Source organism: Lepus europaeus, chromosome 4 (genome assembly GCF_033115175.1).
Source record: "Lepus europaeus isolate LE1 chromosome 4, mLepTim1.pri, whole genome shotgun sequence".
NCBI classification, from domain to species: domain Eukaryota; kingdom Metazoa; phylum Chordata; class Mammalia; order Lagomorpha; family Leporidae; genus Lepus; species Lepus europaeus.
In genome coordinates, this window is record NC_084830.1 from 75420317 (window position 1) to 75440216 (window position 19900).

At 41.9% G+C, this 19900-nt stretch overlaps 1 protein-coding gene across 1 annotated transcript in view; it reads left to right on the plus strand.

The window, feature by feature from the left end:
- Nucleotides 1–2922: 2922 nt before the first annotated feature.
- Nucleotides 2923–19900, plus strand: part of CPA6 (carboxypeptidase A6) — a 359484-nt gene continuing 342506 nt past the window's right edge. The window contains exon 1 of the mRNA XM_062189878.1: nt 2923–3038. Within this exon, the coding sequence (XP_062045862.1) occupies nt 2923–3038 (116 nt within the window). The remainder of the gene's footprint in view (nt 3039–19900) is intronic.

Consider the following 19900-nt stretch of genomic DNA (forward strand, 5'->3'; position numbering starts at 1 on the left):
CTGCTCTCTGTCTCATGCCTGAATTCTTTCTTGCGCAAAGACAAGAACCCTAGCTTCTTCAGTAACACTACTACTCACATGGGAGACCTAGATGGAGTTCCTGGCTCCTGGCTTTGGTTTGGCCCGACCTTGACGTTGAGGCTATCTGGGGGGATAAATAGGCAGAGGGAAGATCTCTCTGTCTCTTCATCTCTCTCTGTAACTGACTTTCAAATAAATAAAGAGATCTTTAAATATTGCTAGTCAAAGCATGGCTGAAGGACCAGTTGTACCAACATCACCTAGAAGCTTGTTATTAAGGCAGCATCTCGGGCCCCAGCTGCAACCTACTTCATCGAGTTGCAAGATCCCCAGGTGCTTCAGATGCAGTTTAAGTTTGAGAAGCCCTACTCCAGACCACCATGGACACTGGAATCAGCAGAAGAGCTTTCAGAACCACTGAGCCCACCCCAGGGATTCCGATGTGAAGGGCTGCACTCCTAAATGGTCCAGATGCACAGCCACAGTGGTAAAGCACTTGAAGGTCCTCTAGCCTCTATAGAAACTGAAAATTGGGGCTGGCGCTGTGGTGCAGTGGGTTAACGCCCTGGCCTGAAGCACCGGCATCCCATATGGGCGCTGGTTCTAGACCCGGCTGCTCCACTTCCGATCCAGCTCTCTGCCATGGCCTGGGAAAGCAGTAGAAGATGGCCCAAGTCCTTGGGCCCCTGCACCCACGTGGGAGACCTGGAAGAAGCTCCTGGCTTCAGATTGGCACAGCTCCGGCCACTGTGGTCAATTTGGATGCAAGATCTCTCTCTCTCTCTCTCTCTCTCTCTCTGCCTCTCCTCTCTCTGTGTAACTCTGACTTATAAATAAGTATTTAAAAAAAAAAAAAAAAGAAACTCTGAAATAGCCACACGTATGGGAGCCGCTGAAGAGGAATTGCATACCCAGAACCCCATGCGGTCTAATAAACCTGCTGCCTCCTCCCTCACAGTTAGGAGCGGGGAACCCTGGTAGACTGTGCCCACCCAGGAGCCACAGCTTCCCCTGTACATGCACGCATCCTATTACAGGGTGTAATGGGTGTGGGGACTAAGGGAACAATAAGCCTTGCTCGCTGGAGATTTTAAGGCAAGCGAACCTCATCATGGTTAAGGAGCACCCGAATCTCTTACATACGCTGTGTCTCTTTCAGATTCCAGCCAAATAATGCTTTCTAACTACTCACCCCTGCAGAGTGTGCTGGTAAATGCCACCTATGCTAAGATCAAGCATGTTTCTCAAGGAACTACCTGACTTTCTTGTTTTGGTTTTGGGCCATTTGATTTTCTTTTAGAAATAAGGTTTATTGATTTGAAAGGCATAGCCACCCCCAATACACACACACACACACAAAGCAAGGAAAGACACACACACACAGGTTTCTTCCATCTGATAGTTCTCTCTACAAGTGGCCAGAATAGCCAGGTCTGGGTCATGCCAAAGCCAGGAATCCAGAACCCCATCCCAGTCTCTCATAGGGGTACAGGAATCGAAGTACTTAGGGATCCTCTGCTGCTCTCTCAGACACATTAGCAGGGAGCTGGATGGGATACAGAGCAGTCAGGACTACAACTGGCACTTTCATGGGGGATGTGGGTGTCCAAAGCAGTGGCTTAACCATCTATGCCACAACACCAGCCCCACCTGATTTGGAGGTGAATAAAAAACATCCCATAATCCAACCCTGTAACTAGTTTCAGCATTTGACCATTTATTTTGCATCCTACCTCAGAGTGCTGCTGTGCTCTGTTTTCCCAAACCCAGCCTTCCCTTCTCAACCCCTTAAAAAACCCGGAACCAACCTCACCCAAGAACAGTGGCTCTTGAGATGTCAGTCTGTGACCCTCCTGGTTTATAGGAAGGTGATTAAACTCTCTCTTTCCTTTATCGCCAAACCTTGACCTTATTATTCTGAGTTAGCATCATTGGCAAGGACCAGACTTTCAGTAACAACTTTGGAAATACCCATAAAGAAATCTGTCATGGAAGATCAAGACATAGGCCTGGAGCCAGTGATGTGGTACCATGGGTTTAGCTGTTGCTTGTGATGCCAGCATCCCATATTGGAGCACTCGTTTGAGTCCTGGCTGCTCCACTTTCAACCCAGTTTCCTACCAATGTGACTGAGAAGGCAGTAGAGGATGACTCCAGTGCTTGGGTCCCTGCTATCCATGTGGGAGACCAGGATGGAGTTCCTGATCCCTGGCTTCAGCCTGGCCCAGCCCCAACTACTGGGGCTATTTGAGAAGTGAACCAGCCGATGGAAGATCTCTGTCTTTCCCAGTCTCTCTGTTGCTTTGCCTTACAAATAAATCTTTAAAAACAAAAACATAAGCCTGAAATATCCTGTGCCTGTTTGCTTAGCTCATCCTCAGACAAATCGTTTGCATTAGGATAGGGTCTTCCTGCTGGAGAAGTTAGTAGGGGGAGAAAGATCAGCCAAATAAGTTAGGGGCCTCAAATTGGAAAAACAAAGAAAGCAAAACCAGAGAGAAGTTACCCAAAGCCAGCGGCACCCAGCGCACCCCTGCCATGAGTCAGCACAGGGAGGCCCGGCCCCTGCAGGGGAGTCTGATTAAGAATCAGGCTCAGCTGCTGAGCTAGGCTGGGCTGGGCTGGGCTGGGCTGGGCTGGGCTGGGCTGCGCTGCTGTTGCTGCTGCTGCTGCTTGTCCCAAGACCAAGTCTTAAAGCAACTTCCCTTCCTCGGCTGCCTAAACTTTTTTTTTCTTTCTTGTGGCTAGAAAGAAGTGTCACATTTTGCTCCCTCCTGAGCCTTCCCTCCACCCGCCTCCCAGAGAACGTGTGTGGTGTGCAGGGGGTGCTGCCAGCCACCTCCAGCCTCCTCGGGTGGGGCGAACGCTTTCACGACTTGCAAGTCCTCTCTCTGAGCCACTATGAAGTTTCTTGGGAAGTCCAGGAGCCGGACAGCAGCTTTTCTGCCCCTTTGCTGGCTCTTTTTGAAGATTCTGCAACCAGGGCACAGCCACCTTTATAACAACCGCTATGCTGGGTAAGTGGAGCAACTTTCATACTCTGCGCAACTCTTCTTGGGGTGAAGTGGCTGTGGGGTGCCCTAGAGGGTGCCCCTCTTTGTCTGACTTGTGATCTCTGCGTGAATATGCACCCTTTCCTGGCCCTGTGTGTGAAATGTAGGCAGCTCACAGCTCTTTGGTTGAGTGAAGGCTGCGGGCACAGGTCTGGCTTTTCATACTTTTTTTATAGAGTGCCAACCTCAGCAGTGGAGCCGGTGTTGAATGGGATTCTGTCTCTGGGGTAGTGTGTGCGGTATTTGCCTTGGTGGATGCTCAATGTGAAAGATGCTGTTGTACCACGTGAATTACGACCTGAAAATTAAAGCCTCGCCTTCAGAATTGTCTGTAGGAGCAGTGGGTTGAAATTCATCGGTGATTAATTTAAGAACTGAGTGTGTGGGTGGGGGGGTAGTTTGGTGCTTGTTAATTTGCAGAGTGATGATTATCAGAAACACTTTCAAACCTCAGCAATGCAAATGATTCAACTTAAAATAAGCAGAATAAAAGTAGCCAACTGTAAAATGATGGGTATTTTTTCTGAAGGAGAAACACAGGAGAAAAACAATCATTTTTTTTTTCTCCCTCTGTAGGTTAGACTACTTTGTGTATGGCTTTGTAAAGGAGGCACAGGCCTGGGTAGAAAGCAGTGTGTTGCTATGCATGTTCTTATTATCCTGAAGGCTTGCTGTGGTATAGGCAGCATGTGCTTGGCTCAGATTTGCAGGGGGTAGTTCTTTGAATCTGGAAATTACAGCACGCCTGCATCTTAAAGCTGGAAGAATCTTAAATAATTCCTCCAGTTCAGTTCCTTTTTACTGAGGAGGAAAAACAGTGTCTTAAATCTTTTTAATTCTCCACTAGAGCCCCAGAATCACCATTTGAGAAAAGTTTTCGCCTAGACCTGGATTATGACTGGGAGGTACACGGTGTCTTAACAAAAAGTTGTTTTAGAAATACTGTGAAGAATTTGTAAGTGTGACCCTGGAAAAGAGAATTACGTTTCCCTTTCTCTCCCAAACAAGCTGGGCACTTGCCTTTAGGGTTCCCCCTGGATAAAGTGATTGCAAAGGAAATTTTTAAAAGTTGTCCTACATTGTAAAGAATGTGGGATGGGCGTGGAAGCATTGGTGGAGGTAGGGGCTGTAGATAGGAATAGGATTCCAGGAGGGACAGAAAGGAATTAACATCTGAGGGTCTCCTTTTTGGTTTCCTGGGCATACAAGGTCTAGGCTTTACATCCTGTAATTTGTCACCTGTGTTGGGGATCTGGTGAGGAAGCCGATGTCTCATGACTGACAGTGCAAGCTAGTGGTTACTGCTGACTCTCCTGGCTGATGTCAGGTCATGTGATAAACACTTATCAGGAATTTAAACATGCCTGTGGGACTTAGGCATTCACTCCTCCACTCAGTTGTGGCTCTGCCGTAATGATTGCAGTGCATGGCACTCCTTGATGATAATTCGCCAGGCCTGCCTCAGCTGAGCAGGTACGCGTCCATCCCTAAGCACCACTTGGTAGTGTAAATGAGGCCAGAGCTGGCACCTTTTTCATACAGAATTTTCAGCAACTGGAACCCCTCTGGAGGAAGTCGTCCTGCCCTCTCTGTGTTCTGAAATAAAAGTAGTAATTGCCATTTTCTCCTCAGCTGCCACATAGTTGGTCCCCAAAGTATAAATTACCACATGTCTGAGAGGTGGAAGAAAAGATGACACACTTGGAAGCTGAAGAAGTGAGCCTCACAGCCAAAGTCGAGGGCCGCTTTCAAACCAAAACATCTTTGAGTACACTTGTCATCAAAAATGAGGAATTTGAACTTTGCTTCATGAACTATATATCATTCTCTTGTCACCAAAGACAAATGCTACTCAGGGTTGAGAGTGTTTTGCTTTGTTTATTCAGGAACTACTTTCTGCAAGTTTAGATTTTCCGCAGACAAGATTCTGATGGGAATGCATAAGAGAATAGTATTTTATATTATTTTTGACTGCCTTTGCTCATTCAGAGTTACCACTCTAAGCCACTTCACTATTGTCCCTTGATGCATTTTTTTTTTTTAATTTTCTTATTTACTTACAAACCAGCCCTGGTTCTTGCTTTCACGTAGAAGTCAGAGGTTTTCCAAAATTCATGGTAAATGCATGTTTGGAAAAAAAATCTTTGTGTGGATTTCAAATAATTGTGCACCAAAATTAATTTATCCTTTAGTTCCATGTTCTGCATAAACTCTGAAATAACCACATATTTCTGCAGGTCTTGGTTGAATCTTATAATATATGATAATCATTTGTAGGACCCTGAACATGAATAAAAAAGCAGAATATGCAGCAGAAACAGCACGCTTTTCTGAGAGCAGCTAATAAACTTGGTCTTCTTTACATATAAACTACTGATAGTTGTGTAATAGCTGCTTAGTACATGGGAAATTTAAGTGTCTCAGAAAAAGATCCGATGATAAAAACTGATACATTTGCAGACCAGTATATTAAATTACACATTTATAAGGGAGACTTAAAAATGCACAAGACAAATAGAGAAAATGAGGGAAGCACTTGACTTTAAATGATATTTACTGATAGTCTACTGTTGGAGGACCTCAGGAACTACAAATGCCAAGTCAAACACGGCCATGATAAACAATGGCAGGCGGGGAGTGAGATGACTGTGCAAGCAAACATCACTCTGTACTCTTCTTCTCCCTCATCTCCCTGGGAGGAGACCTCCTCTTTTATTATACTGTGATACAGAGGGCAAAAAAATAAAGATCTTCTGCATCACAGGAAATTGGGGAAGATTCTTTTTTGGTGAAAGTAAGAGATTTAAATTAGTAAAACAATAAAATCCAGGAATGTTGCAGAATTATTACATGGCTATGATTTTTGAGAACTGCTTTTTCATTAGCTTCATTGTGCTGGTCAATATAGCAGAAATCCTGAGGTTTAACTGCTTGGGTTTTAATTTCTGCTTTCCCGCACTTAGTATCTGTGTTACCTTGGGCAAGTTCCTTAACCTCTCAGACCCCCAGTTTCCTTATCTGGGACAATGGAGGTAATATTAGAACCACTCTCACTAAGTTTGTTGTGAGGAATAAAGCAACAGGATAGACACTGCATGGCTCTTGGCACTTAGTAAGTACCTAGAAGGGGAATAAAATAGCTAGTATGTATCAATGCTTAATGTAACTATTTATAGAGATATTAATAATTCTCTCAATAACATTATGCAGTTGGTGCCCCCATGTTTCAGATATGCTAAATGAGGTCCAGATTGGGCAGCCTGAGTTCAGAGCTAACCAACACAAAGTCGTGATTACAACACAATTGGAATTCTCACGTACTCTGCCTGACTCCATAAACTGTACTTTCCAATCTACCACTCATTTAGGCAAAGACAAGAATTGCTTTTAAGAAAAACTGAAGATTTAATCTTGTTTTGGGAACTGATAATATCAGGACAACAAAAGGAAGGAGCAGTTTATACAGGTACAACTGGAAACCTAATTTGGTCCCCTTCTCCAGGGTGATAATGAGTCACGATGGTGAGTCATTTTTAGAGAAGCTGATAGAGCCAATGAAGAATAGAAAGCAAAAGGTAAGGGAACTTTAAATTGTCACACGCACACACACACACACAAGGTTGCACAGAAAGTGGTCAAGGATGTGTGCCTTCATTCATTCACCTAGCATTGCTTGAATGACCAGCATGTGCCCCGAGCATTGGCCAACAGAAACTGTCTAGGATAGCTTACAATTTAGAAGGGAAAGGAGTTTATCCATAAAAAATTACAACAGCTGAGTATTCCTGTCAAAAATGCTTGTGACCAGATGTGTCTCAGATTTCAGAGTTTTGCAGCATTTTAGTTGAGCACTCCTAATCTGAAAATTCAAGATGCTTCAAAATCCACTTTATGAGTGTCATGTTAGTGCTCACAAAATTTCACAATTCAGGGTCCATGTTTCTGAATTAGAGAAACTCAACCTGCACACAATGAATAAGCACCATAAGGGGTAAGCAAATAGCAGCGCTAACCAAATATAAAAGGAGGGGTAGAAATCCCCCCTAGGGCCTTGCCAACTCTGATCACCTAAGACGATCACTTGAATCATCATCTGCTGCCATACAGCCACATTAGCAGGAAGCTGAATCAGAAGAGGAGTTGGGAATCAGTCCTTGGCAAGCATTCTGTTATGGCAGGCAGGTGTTCAAAATGGGATCTTAACTGCTGCAACAAACATTTGTCCCCAGAACTTCTTCCTCTCAGTCCACATTAACGTAGTTTTCTCCATTCTATCTGCCTTTCTCTAGCCCTTCCTCATTCTAATGATGTTTGAAAATAAGGTTTATGTTATTCCCTTACTCAAAAACCTATTTTGGCTTTCTACTGCCTCTTAGAGGAATCCAGGAGTCCTCTATTTGGTTTTCAAAGACTCTCTAATCAGACTCTTTGGTATTCCTGCCTCTCTTTCACCCTTCCTCATCCCGGGACCCCATCAAAAGTCAAGTTCAGAGAATTATAGTTTCAGCACCACACACCTTGACCAAACAGTCCAGGCAGGTCCCATTCACAAGAAGGCCCAAAGATAAGAAGGAGCCATCTCAACTCGTGAATTTTAGGTTGACGTGGATGCTGTCTGTATTGGGAAGCTTGGGAACTTAAAGGATGTGCCATAGGTTCCAAGGTTGGTTTGGAATCTTTCCATCACAAGTCAGTGTGTAGTTAATAAAATAGTTCTCCTGCTAGAAGTTCAAGTACCTGCTAGAAGTTCCTTTAAGCTCTTGCCCCTTACTAATAGAATATTTTTAGTTTTCCTTATGCACTAGCTCAAAGTGCAGCCTCTAGGTGCTGGTTGTTTATCAACTCATTATAACAAAGTTTTCTTCCCTGTGATAATGTTCCCTGTGTTAGGTCCTCATGTTTTGCTTGTTATGGACATTCAGTGTTGCAGCTCTCCCTCTGACTCCAACTCAGTGGAGAACAGTACTCCAGGGAGACCAAAACTGCTGACCATGAACTGGTGGAAAGATGGGTGCTTTGGATGCTTCTGAGCTGCTTCCTCTTTGGAGCCAATCTGATAATGGCTCATTTGTTTTTTGGCACAAGGGTACTTTCTGGATAATACTATTAAGCATAATCACTTCCATCCCCTGAAAAGCAGCAAAAGATGTTAATGTTTCATAACTTCACAGTCTGTATTGTGTGAGCTCCAGAAGCATGGTGTTTTTCTTTGTAAATGAAATTACTGAATAGAAAATAGAAATTCTTTTGGTAACATGTTTTAGAATCTTCATTATGATCAATCAGTAGATAACCAGTTTATTGGATTACAATTTGCCTTGCTAAATAAATGCCTTCTCAATCTGTCTCTAGGCATTGGGATATTTATGATAAAGTAGAATGTGAAATATGCTTTAGTATTTTTCTAGTGTTGCAAATTCCCTAATAAATTATTGGATTAAATGTTAATGCAAACTTTTCTTTCAACAAAATTATCTTTGTTCCTTCTTTTCAGTGTACTTTGAATATAGTAAAATATCTTTATGTACTAGTTACTATTTTAGTAGGGATGTTGTTGGGTTTTTTTCCTTCCTTGTTTATTTTTGTTTGTTTGCTTTTACTGTGGCAAATCACCTCAAACCTCAACGACTTAAAGAGGAAATTTCTCTCTCATGTAAAAGTCCAGGACATCTATGGCAGGTTGGTAGTGACAGAAAAACAGGCTCTTTCAGTGTTAAGCTCTGCCGTGTTCACCATTAACTTCCAAATCTATCTCTAAAGTTCAGCCAGCAGAACAGGGAAAAGGAAGTCACTCTTCCTATTGGTCAGAATTACATAGACACCCTTAGCTGCAAGGGAAGCTGTAAAAATGGTTTTAGCCAGAGGCCAGGTCTGAAAGAATGTGCTAAGAGCTAATTAGCCATCTCTCAGTGGTCACGCTGATTATTCTAGGACTATCAGTCCATTTGCCCTTCCATTTCTTATACTTGGTTCTCCTGAAAGAACAATCCTTCCAAATGCTCTTTTGGAATTTTGCACTTTAAGCTCATTAAAGGTGCATATTTTATTCTTTATATGTTAAGTCACAGAATGTCCAACATAGAAGAGACAAGAAAAATCATAGCCCAGAACTTCATAAAGGTAAAAGTTACAAATTTGTAGAATTGGTGGTGAAGTTAGGACAAAGACCCAGGTAAGCAGAGTTCACAGCATTCTTGACAGATGACAAGACTGCCATTGGTCATTCCAGAAATCTTACCCTTTCTTATTCCCTAGAGTTATTGGGCATGAAGTAAAGCAATTTGGCAAATCTTGGAAGTGTTTAATGAAGGAGGATTTCATTTCATTTCTATAAATATTTGTAGGGTATCTGGATTGCTGCTAGACTGGGACTATGGAGATGAAAGAGCAGTCCATGTGCACAGCATAATGAATAACTCAGGCCAGTAAACAAACAATTGAAACTCTAGGATCCCTGTGCCTGCAGAGAACAATCTTGGTGCCAGGTGAGTGCAGAAGAGGGTCACCTGGTCCAGACTGAAAGATGTGGAGAAGGTCAAAGAAGGCCTCTTGGTTGTGCGACGAGTCTTAAGGGACAAACAGAAATGCGAGCAGATTATTAAATATGCAATGTCTTTTGCATTTTCCTTTTAAATGGCTGGTATGAAAGTACATGCCTGTGATCTCAGTCATAAAAACAAGTAGAAATTTGGTTAAGGTTTTACAGATGCAGAACACGTGTCAGTGCAAAGAATTACAAGTGAGAGCATTTGATCAAGTCCTGAAAATCAGAGAGAGCAATGAACTATGACTAAAATAAAAAGAATTTATCTTGGTGGGGCTAAGAAGAGGTAAGGAAAGGCTGCAGAGGTAGGTGAGGGAATGATGTACCTGTGTTCCCACATATGTGGTTCTGATTTCCCACAAAGGTGACAGGGTGCTAACAAAGAATCGTAAGCAGGGTGTTTTGGTGATTAAATTCACAAAAAATTCTCTTTGCCATCAATAAGAAGGGAAGAACTGAGTGCTGAAGATGGACAGCAAGTAGACTGGAATTTATGGTAACAACAGTAACGTGAAGAGGACCCTGACACTGGAAAGGAAAAGAGCTTAAATTAATTCTTTAAATCAATTAAAGAATCACTCAGGAGGCAGAATTTTCACAATTAAGTAACCAAATGAGAAGAAGAAAGAAGAAATAGTGTAAAGTGAATTTCAGAACTAGGTAATTGGACTGAGCTCTTGGCAGAGAAGTAAGCACTCTATTCAGATACATATAGTGTGAGGTGGCTATGAAGTACCCAACTGGATAAATAGGTTTGAAGCTCAAGAGAGAGCGCTCCAGTGTGAAATAGATTGCCATGCTGTTAGACTGAATAGACTGGAGGGGAAAAGCCAGAGAAGAAGCTAGCAGAAAGTCCTAGGAGGATAATATGAAATCCAGGAAATCCAGTGGATGAAATGAAAATAAGAAGTCCAGGAATGGAGAGGTCAGTTGCAGGAAGTGCTGCAAAGTAGCACCTGCTGACTCGGGCATTACAGAAGTCAACTGTGATACAACCAATAGTGCCTTTGGTGGAACAGTGAGTGAAAACCAGAACATGGTTGATTAGGGATTGAGTGGGTTGTGAGGAAATCAGCGGTGAATGCAGATAATGATTTATTTTTTAAAATTTCATTTAAGATATACAAGTTTCATGTATTTCATATATACAGATTTAGGAACACAGTGATATGTCCCACCCTACCCAGTTCCCTTGCACCCACACTCCAACCCTTCTTTCTCTTCCCTCTCCTATTCCAACTCTTATTTTTTACAAAGATCTATATTCTGTTTACTTAATGATCATAAAGTTAACCCTACATTAACAAAAATAGTTCAACAAATAGTAGGAAGAAAAAAAAAACTGTTCCTTGACAGAAGAGACAGGGCTGTAAGAAATCATCAAATCTCAAAGTGTCCATTTCACTCCAATATATTACATTTTAGGTGCTCTATTTGTTGCCTTGGATCAAGGAAAACATATGGTATCTGTCTTTTTGCGACTGGCTTATTTCACTAAGTATAATGGTTTTCAGTTGCATTCATTTTGTTGCAAAAGTCAGGATTTCATTTATTCTTTTACAGCTGAGTAGTATATATATTCCATATTCTCCATAGTGTGTATATACCATAATTCCTTTATCCAGTTAACAGTTGATGGACATTTGGTTGATCCCATTTCTTTGGTATTGTAAATTGAGCTGCAATGAACATGGGGGTATAGATAACTCTTTCATATGCTTATTTATTTTGTTTGGGTAAATTCCCAGGAGTGGGATGGTTGGGTCATATGGTAGGTCTGTATTCAGATTTCTGAGGTATCTCCAGCTGTCTTCCACACTGGCTGTTTCAGTTTAGAGTCCTACCAACAGTGGTTTAGGGTACTTTTTTTCCTCACATCCTCCTCAGCATTTGTTGTTTATTAATTTCTATATGAGAGCCATTCTAAATGGGGTGAGGTGAAACCTCATTGTGGTTTTGATTTGTAGTTCCCTGATGGCAAGAGAGCATTTTTTTTTCTATTGTCTGTTGGCTGTTTGAGTTACCTCTCTTGAAAAAATGCCTGCTCATGTCCTTTGTCCATTTCTTAACTGGATTGGTTGTTTTGTTGTTGTTGAATTTCTTAAGCTCTTTATAGAGTTTGGATATTAACCCTTTAGCAGCTGCGTAGTTTTCAAATATTATTCTCCCATTCTGTTGGTTGCCTCTTCACTTTGCTGAGTGTTTCTTTTGTACTGCAGAAGCTTCTCAGCTTGAAGTAATCCCATTTGTCAGTTTTGGTTTTGATTGCCTGTGCTTTTGGGGTCTTTTCCAAGAAGTCCTTGCCAATAACAATATCTTGCAGAATTTCCCCAATGTTCTCGAGTAATTTGATTGCATTGGGTCATAGATTTAGGGCAGACCATAATTTCAAGAAGCTTGTCCATGAGAGAAAGTTCAGGGGAGTGGGTGGGAGACTGATAACTGATGTTGAAGGTAGATTTTGTTATTTTGCTCTCACCTTTTAGGATAGGAGGAATATGCCAATATTTTGTGTCAGGTATTAGAAATAAGAGCAAAGGTTGTAGATAGAGAGAAGACATAAGGAAAGTAGTGGTGATATTAGGTCTCTGCTGAGAGGGAAAACTGGCTGATCTCTCTTTTCTATGTAAAGCCGGAGGTAAGGTCCTGGCCCCATGGAGAAATAGTGCATAGATGAGCCACCAAAAAGAGGATTTAAATGTGAAATATTTCTAATGGAAATGACTTGGGATCTTCAGAAGGCTCACGAAGCATTACAGAGAGTCTAGCTGAAAGTGGAAGTGATGACACTTCATGGAACCATGAGCCTGGATCAGTGATTGTCTTCAGGATCATTCCAAGTTACCTCAATGCTGCCTGGAACATGCTCCCTCCCTCCTTGGACCCTCCCTCAGCAAATCTTCATTTCCACAGAAGCTTGAGGACGTATCTTTAGTAAGCCCTTACAAAGTCAAAAAGCAAGTCAAGCAAAATTAAAGTCAGCCACCTCTCTAATCCCCATCCATTCTCTGTCTTCCCCTTCTCTGTGCTTGGAAGATGGGCCTCTGTGGACATTGTTGGCTTCCTTTCAAGAAAATGGAAGGCAGGAAGACAAAAGCAGTGGGCATTTTTTTTCTCTATCTCTCTTTCCTGTTTAAGTATCACAGTTGTGACAACAGCTACTAGCATCTACAACAGCAGTTCCTGCTGATGCCCAAACCCCATCCCCTGCCTCCAAAGCCCAAGTCTCCTGATCTCTAGGAGTGTCATTTTGCCCCTTCAAACCCAAGCATTACTAACCTCTGGATGCTTCAGCATGCCTTTTCTACCCCTTACCCTGTCAGCCCTCCTCCCTCTATTAAACTATCTTCATTTGAACTATTTGAGCAGAATTCCATTTCTTCAGGAACCTTGGCTGATAGAGAAATATGCTTGAGTTGAAGATGAAATGAATACAGGTTTAGGTGCAGGTGGTTGGTCTAGCATGCAAGATGACAGCTAAGACATCTCTATCCTGTATCAGAGTACCTTGGTTCAATTCATAACTCATCTGGCTCTAGCTTTCTTCTAAGGCACACCCTAGTAGGCAGCAGTGATAGCTCAACTAGTTAGTTGGGTTACTACCATCCATGTGGGAGACCTGGATTGCATTCCTGGCTCCCAGTTTTTGCTAAGACCAGGCCCAGCCCTTGAGAGCATTTAGAGAATGAACCAGTGAATTTGATATTATTCTCAGTCTCTCTCTCTCTGTCTCTCAGCTCTACTCCCAACCTGTGTGTACTGATGGTCCTCTTCCCCACTTAATGCTGTATAATTGTTCAAACCTGGTAAATGCCACTCTTAGGATCATTGGTTACTATCCTCACTCTGTCTTTTATGACCTTGTCTAAATATGATCAGAGTCGGCAAACTTGGAAGGTTTCCATAGCCTTGGCAACTCATGACGACAGCCTAGGGTGGTTACTGGCGCCATAAACTAGAGTGTCAATTGGTTGGGTCAACAACAGGAGCCACTGTGCACTTGCTCCTCATGTGGGATCTCTGTCCTTAATGTGCTGTACATTTTGATTTAATGCTATAACTAGTACTCAAGCAGTATGTTTCACTTTGTGTTTCTATGTGGGTGCAAACTGTTGAAATCTTTATACTAAATTGATCTTCTGTATATAAAGAGAATTGAAAATGAATCTTGATGCAAATGGAAGGGGAGAGGGAGCGGGAGAGGGGAGGGTTGTGGGTGGGAGGGAAGTTATGGGAGGGGGAAGCCATTGTAATCCATAAGCTGTACACTGGAAATTTATATTCATTAAATAAAAGTTAAAAAAAAAAGCAAAAAGAATACAAATTGAACACTGCATATTTGTTTTTTTATTTTTTATTTCATAAATGTGAATTTACAAAGTGCAACTTATGTATTGTTGTGGATTCCCCCCCACACACAACCTCCCTCCCTCCCGTGGACCTCCCTTCTCCCTCTCCCTCTCCCATCCCGCCCTTTATCGAGTTTCATTTTCAATTACCTTCATATACTGAAGATCAACTTAGTATATACTAAGCAAGGATTTCAACAGGCTATACTCACACAACCGCACAAGGTATAGGGTATTGTTCGACTAGTAGTGTTTTCAAGTTTCATAGTAAAACACATTAAGGACAGAGATCCTACGTGGGGAGCATGTACCCAGTGACTCCCGTTGTTGATTTAACAATTGGCACTCTTATTTATGACGTCAGCAATCACCTGAGACTCTTGCTGTGCGCTGTCTAGGCTATGGAAGCCCCTTGAGTTCACCGACTCTGAACTTGTTTAGTCAAGGCCGTATCACAGTGGAGGTTCCTTCCTCCCTTCGAGAAAGGCGCCTCTCTCCTTGATGGCCTGTTCCTTCTGCTGGGGTCTTGTTCACCAGGATCTTTCATTTAGATTGTTTTTTGCCACCGTGTCATCCTGGAACACTGCATATTTGTGTTAAAGCAACTTCTGGAGCTCTAAAAGGAAATAAAAGAGGACAGAAATAAAATAGTCATAGAAAGAAAGAAAAGAGAAAGGCTGCCATTAATTTGGGTTTCTCTAGAAATGAATGGAATAATATTATGCTTTTTGTAAATCAGAATATAATATAAGGTATTAAGTGCACTATTCTAACATTAGTTGGAAAGGCTCTCACATAGACCATTCAGTTACAAAACTCACCACCTGTCCATTATAGTCTGTCTTCCTGAGACAGTAAGTAAAAGAGAATGAATCCTCTTAACTTCTTCTTGGCTGAGAGGGTCTCCTCTCTCCTTTCACCAGTTCCTGGAGAACTAGAGGTCCCATCTTCTTTTCCATCTCCCCAGGCCTCCCATTGTCCCTCTTTCCACAACAGTGACCAAGCACTAGGAGTACCAATGACCACATACTGACCATCATTTCTTATCCACACAAGGAACTAGGGACCTTCAAATTAGCTATGCCATATGGTGTGGTGTCTTGCAGAAAGACTGACTCTGACTCCTGAAGCCTTACGTTTTAATCTAAACTGGGAAAAAAGAGAAAAAAAACCTGAACAAGTATTCAAAAACAAGAACAGGTATTCAAAATCAAACAAAAAATGCAAGTATATCGAATCAGCACACTCTGCTTCTCCCATTTCCTTTGTTTTCTCACCATGATGATCACGTGTTTTTATATATATAGTATTTGAGTCTTAGACAACCAATCAATAAAAGAAGACATCTAAGTGGTATATACTGAGCACTAGATGAGAACCCTTGTCTATTTTTGTGCTTAACAGATTCTATTATCATTTACACATGTGGCCATTAAGTATTTTCATTTCACCCATCTCCCTTTCATAATGTCTTCATTGTATCAGGCTAATTCATGAATCACCTACATGGCTACTAAGTTCCCTTTTGTATTGGTGTAACTAAAATGAGAACACAAGATTTGTCACAAAATATGCTGGGGTCTCCTTATCATCAGTTGTCTAATTTGGCATCGGAATTGCTAAACATATTGAATGTTGGAGGCATTTGGGATAAGCCTGTGTAACAAGATGTTTGGAGTAGTCAATATATTTTTCAGTGACAAATCTCTAAACCCTTGATTCCTAAGGCAGAAAGGTAGACCTATTTGGAGGCATCCAGTTCTCATTGGTTTTCAGACTTCCATGTGGAAACAAAGTGAAATTATTGCGATAAGTAGAAAATTACCTTGGTATAATATCTGATTGGAAAATCACTTCAGTACTTCAGAAACAGATAAATACAAAGGTTCAGCAAAAAGCTCATGAAAAAAATTAATTAGAAGATAAAATTTATTTAGGTGTAAATTTTAAAAAAATTAATTATATGAGAGGCAAAGAGAGATAGAGAGAGAGGTCCCACCCACAGTTCACTCTTCAAATGCCCCAAAGAGCCAGAGCTGGACTGAATCAAAGCTAGGAGCTGGGAACTCAGTTCAGGTCTCCCACATGGGTGGCAAGGAAGCAATCACTTGATCCGTCTTTATGGGCTCCAAGTGTCTCTATTATCAGGAAGCTAGAATCAAGAGCTGGAGTTGGGAATTGAACCCAGGTACTCCAATATGAAACATAGGCTCCCAAAATTAATCACAAAGCAAAGTGTCCACCCCAGTGGCAAAAGAATTGTGAAATCCTTGCACATGAGAGTTTTTCAAGAAGTTCATGAAAAATGTGTGTTTTGAGAAAACTATGCATCTATTTAAAATTGTTTTGCACCAAGATAACTTAATTTTGAAGACTCCTCTTACAGTCTGTTTTACTTTTCTCTGCCTAAAATGAAACTTTATTTCCCTAGAAGCTTAGTTTGCTGAGGTAGGTAGTGAACTCTCCACATGGCCATTTCCAAACCTCTCCAGTTACTTCAACCCCTCCCCCACACCCCAAATTTGACCCCAAACCTTTTATTAATGAGTCAATAAATGTATATTTACTGATACAATGGAGGAAATCCAGCATTTGACCTGAGTTATCTTAGCTTCCATTCAACCTCCTACAAACTATAGATTCCTTATCCCATCTCTGTTTTTCCCAGGGCAATATCTCAGTCAGCACTATTTATTGAGTGACTACCATTTATTTATTTGAAATAGAGAGAAGGAGGGGGAGAGCTCGTCCATCTGCTGATTCACTCCCCAAATGCCCACAACAGCCGAAATAGGGTCAGGCCAAAGCTAGGAGTGCTAGGAGTGAGGAACTCCATCTGGATCTCCCCTTAGGTGAAAGGGACCCAAGTACTTGAGCTGTCATTCATTGCCTCCCAGGTGGATTTAGCATGATGCTGGATCAGAAGTGGAGGCACTCTGATGGGGATATAGGCATCCCAAGAGGGAGTTTAATCAACTGCCCTACCACCCTCATCCCACTATATACCCAATGCTTTTAAGATGTAGCAACACAGGAACTTAGGTACTAGGAATGTAACACAGATTTCGGTACCCAGTAGAAGGCTTTTGTAGGGTTAACATTCTCATGGAATGACAGAAAATTCACATACTGTTGCATTCTGATAAGGTCAATGACAAGAGAATAAGTATACAAAGGGAATGAAGAGTGTGAATTGATGAGAGAGGAGCCAATAAAGTGCGAGCAGAAGTCAAGTGACTATCTGAGGATACTACTCTCTGGGCATAGGAAATGGGCAGGTGAGTTGGGATTCTGGTGGCACCTCCCTGCCCAGGGGGTCCTCAGACCAGCAGCACCAGCATCCTCTGGGATCTTGGTAGAAACGCAAAATCTTCAGGCCATCTCCTCCCAGATCAGAAACCCTGAGGGTGGGACAAGCAATCTGGGCTTTGACAAGCCTTGTAGAAGATGTAAATGAAAGTTTGAGAACGCAGTGGGAGACAAGCTGCAGGTGGCATGACTGGATTGCAGCAGGAGTGCAGAGCAGAGCACCCCTCGCCCCTCCTGATAGTGATCTATCTCCAGTTTCTTATCATTGTGAAATATCTCAAAAGTGCCTAGGGTTCCCGTCTCTGGGCCTTTGTCTAAGCTGCCCCTGTTTCACAGGAAGCTCTTCCTCCCTACACCTGTCCATTTTCCTAAGCCAGCTCAAACACCATCTCCTCCAGCAAGAGTTCCCGATCCCCTTGAGCTGCTGTGATTGCCCTGTGCCTCCCCTGAGATTCCTGGGTACTTCTCTGTCATTTCCAGTAGACACTGCGGATGGCTCGGCAGTGGTTTGTAGGTAGTCTAGATGATAAGGAAGCTAAGAGTAAAACACTAGTATCTCATTTTTATCTGTGTTCTCACCATCTACCAAAGGTATTTGACATATTCAGTAAAACATGAGATGGATGAGAAAGAGAGATGGAAGGAGGGTAGGTAGGGAGAAGGAAACTGAAATCAAATTGCTGACACTTATAGGACTAGATTTTGCCAGACTAGAACTCATCAATGAGGGGCAGTAAGAAGTAAAAACATCTGTCCCTCATGGCTTTAGAAGGAATATGGGTACCCCAGAGCCTCCATCCTCCTATAGGTAGGATATTCCCTGTTGATTTCTGCCTGCTCAGTGTGTTTCGAGTATCACTTGTGCTATTACTGAAATTTAGTCTCTGATATTTTACTAATGCCAGAACAGGCACCAGCTGCTCAACGTGTTTATGATTCATTGCCTTTTATGCAACTTAGAAACATGATGCTTGCCTTTTTGTTTTGTTGTTTTATCTTCTAAAGAATGCATATGACTCACCTAGAGTACAGATCACGCCTCCGTCAGTGTTGAGTTTAATGCCCTCTTTAGTTTCTAATTATTACAAACCAAAGGCCTTTAACTTTATCTCTCAGAATTTATTGGCTATATTCTTCCTCTAAGTCATTTTTTCTATCTCTAAAAACAAAATTTGCTTGCAATTCCTGTACTCAGGTCCCCTACTCAGATTCTCATATAGATTCCAGGTACCAAAGCATCAGAATGGTCCAGAAAGTAAAGGCAGGCTTCCTTGAAAATAGGCTAAGTTAATACAAAATCAAATGCAAAGAATGGACCAGATAGAGTGCCCTGTGGTTCAGAGTGCTCCGGCTTGCAGAATTTCCTGATTAGAGTTCAGCATGCTTCCCATGGCAGTTGTCCTGCTTCAGAAAAAGCTGGAAATAGCTAGATAGGTGTTGTGTGAAATCAGTTAATCCTGGCACTGGTGCTGTAGTGTAGTAAGCAGTAGAAGATGGTCCAAGTCCTTGGGTCCCTGCATTTGCATGGGTGACCTGGAGGAAACTCCTGGCTCTGGATCGGCTCAGCTCCGACCTTTGCAGCCATTTGGGAAGTGAACCAGTGGATGAAGACTTTTCTCTCTGTCTCCCCCTTTATATGTCTGCAGCTCTACCTCTCAAATAAATAAATAAAATCTTAAAAGAAAAAGAAATCAGTTAATCCCTGACTTGAGTTGTAGGAGTTGTGGAAGAAGTAGGGGCAGATATGCACTAAGAAATAGCAAAGGGAGGTTTTTGATATTGGAAAATTAGTCTCCAGTGATGAAACTCTTGCATAGTTTCCCAAGAAAAAAAAGTGTCATGCCAAAGGACTTCCCACTATTTTGGGCTGTATGTAAAGGCCATGTGTGTGTGTGTGTGTGTGTGTGTACACATGTGCACACATGCACAAGCATATGTGTACAGGCAAAGCATTTGTTTTGTCTTAAATACAACTGGTATACAGAGCACTTAACTATATAATGAATAGCTCACCATAGCCTGAACTATTGATAGGTTAGTTCTTTGTAGGAAAGAAATCTTTAAAAGAAAGTTAGATGAAATGGTAAAGTAGAATTATTATCAACATAAAGATTCAACCAACTGCCCCTAAATTTAGTACTAATGGGCCCAGACTCATAATGATCCAACTTAAGATTTTCCGTCTTTATCGTGGTTAGGAAGTAGTATATATTCAGTAGAAACTGTACTCTGAATTTTGAGTTGTCATCTTTTCTCTGGCCAGTGATGTTCAACACAGTCTTGCTTGTGATGTCAGAGCAGCAGCAGGGAGCACAGCTTCCAGAGAATCCTGAGATGATGAAGGGAAACGACTGGCACTTGATAGGCTGCTGTGTGTCTAAGCTAGCAAATGCAGTAGGTTGAGTGTGTACAAAACACTTTTGACTTGCAGTATTTTCAACTAACCTTGGGGTTGTCAGGACATAACACCTTGGGAGATGAGAATCATCTGTATTCTAAACCAACAAGAAGAAAAATGCAAGCTCAAGATGACGACTCAGTCTTGTTTCTCTGCAAATACTTAAAAGGATTATTTCCTAAAAATGGAAATTTTGTGGTAACTATTTAGTAAAAGTTGTCCTCTG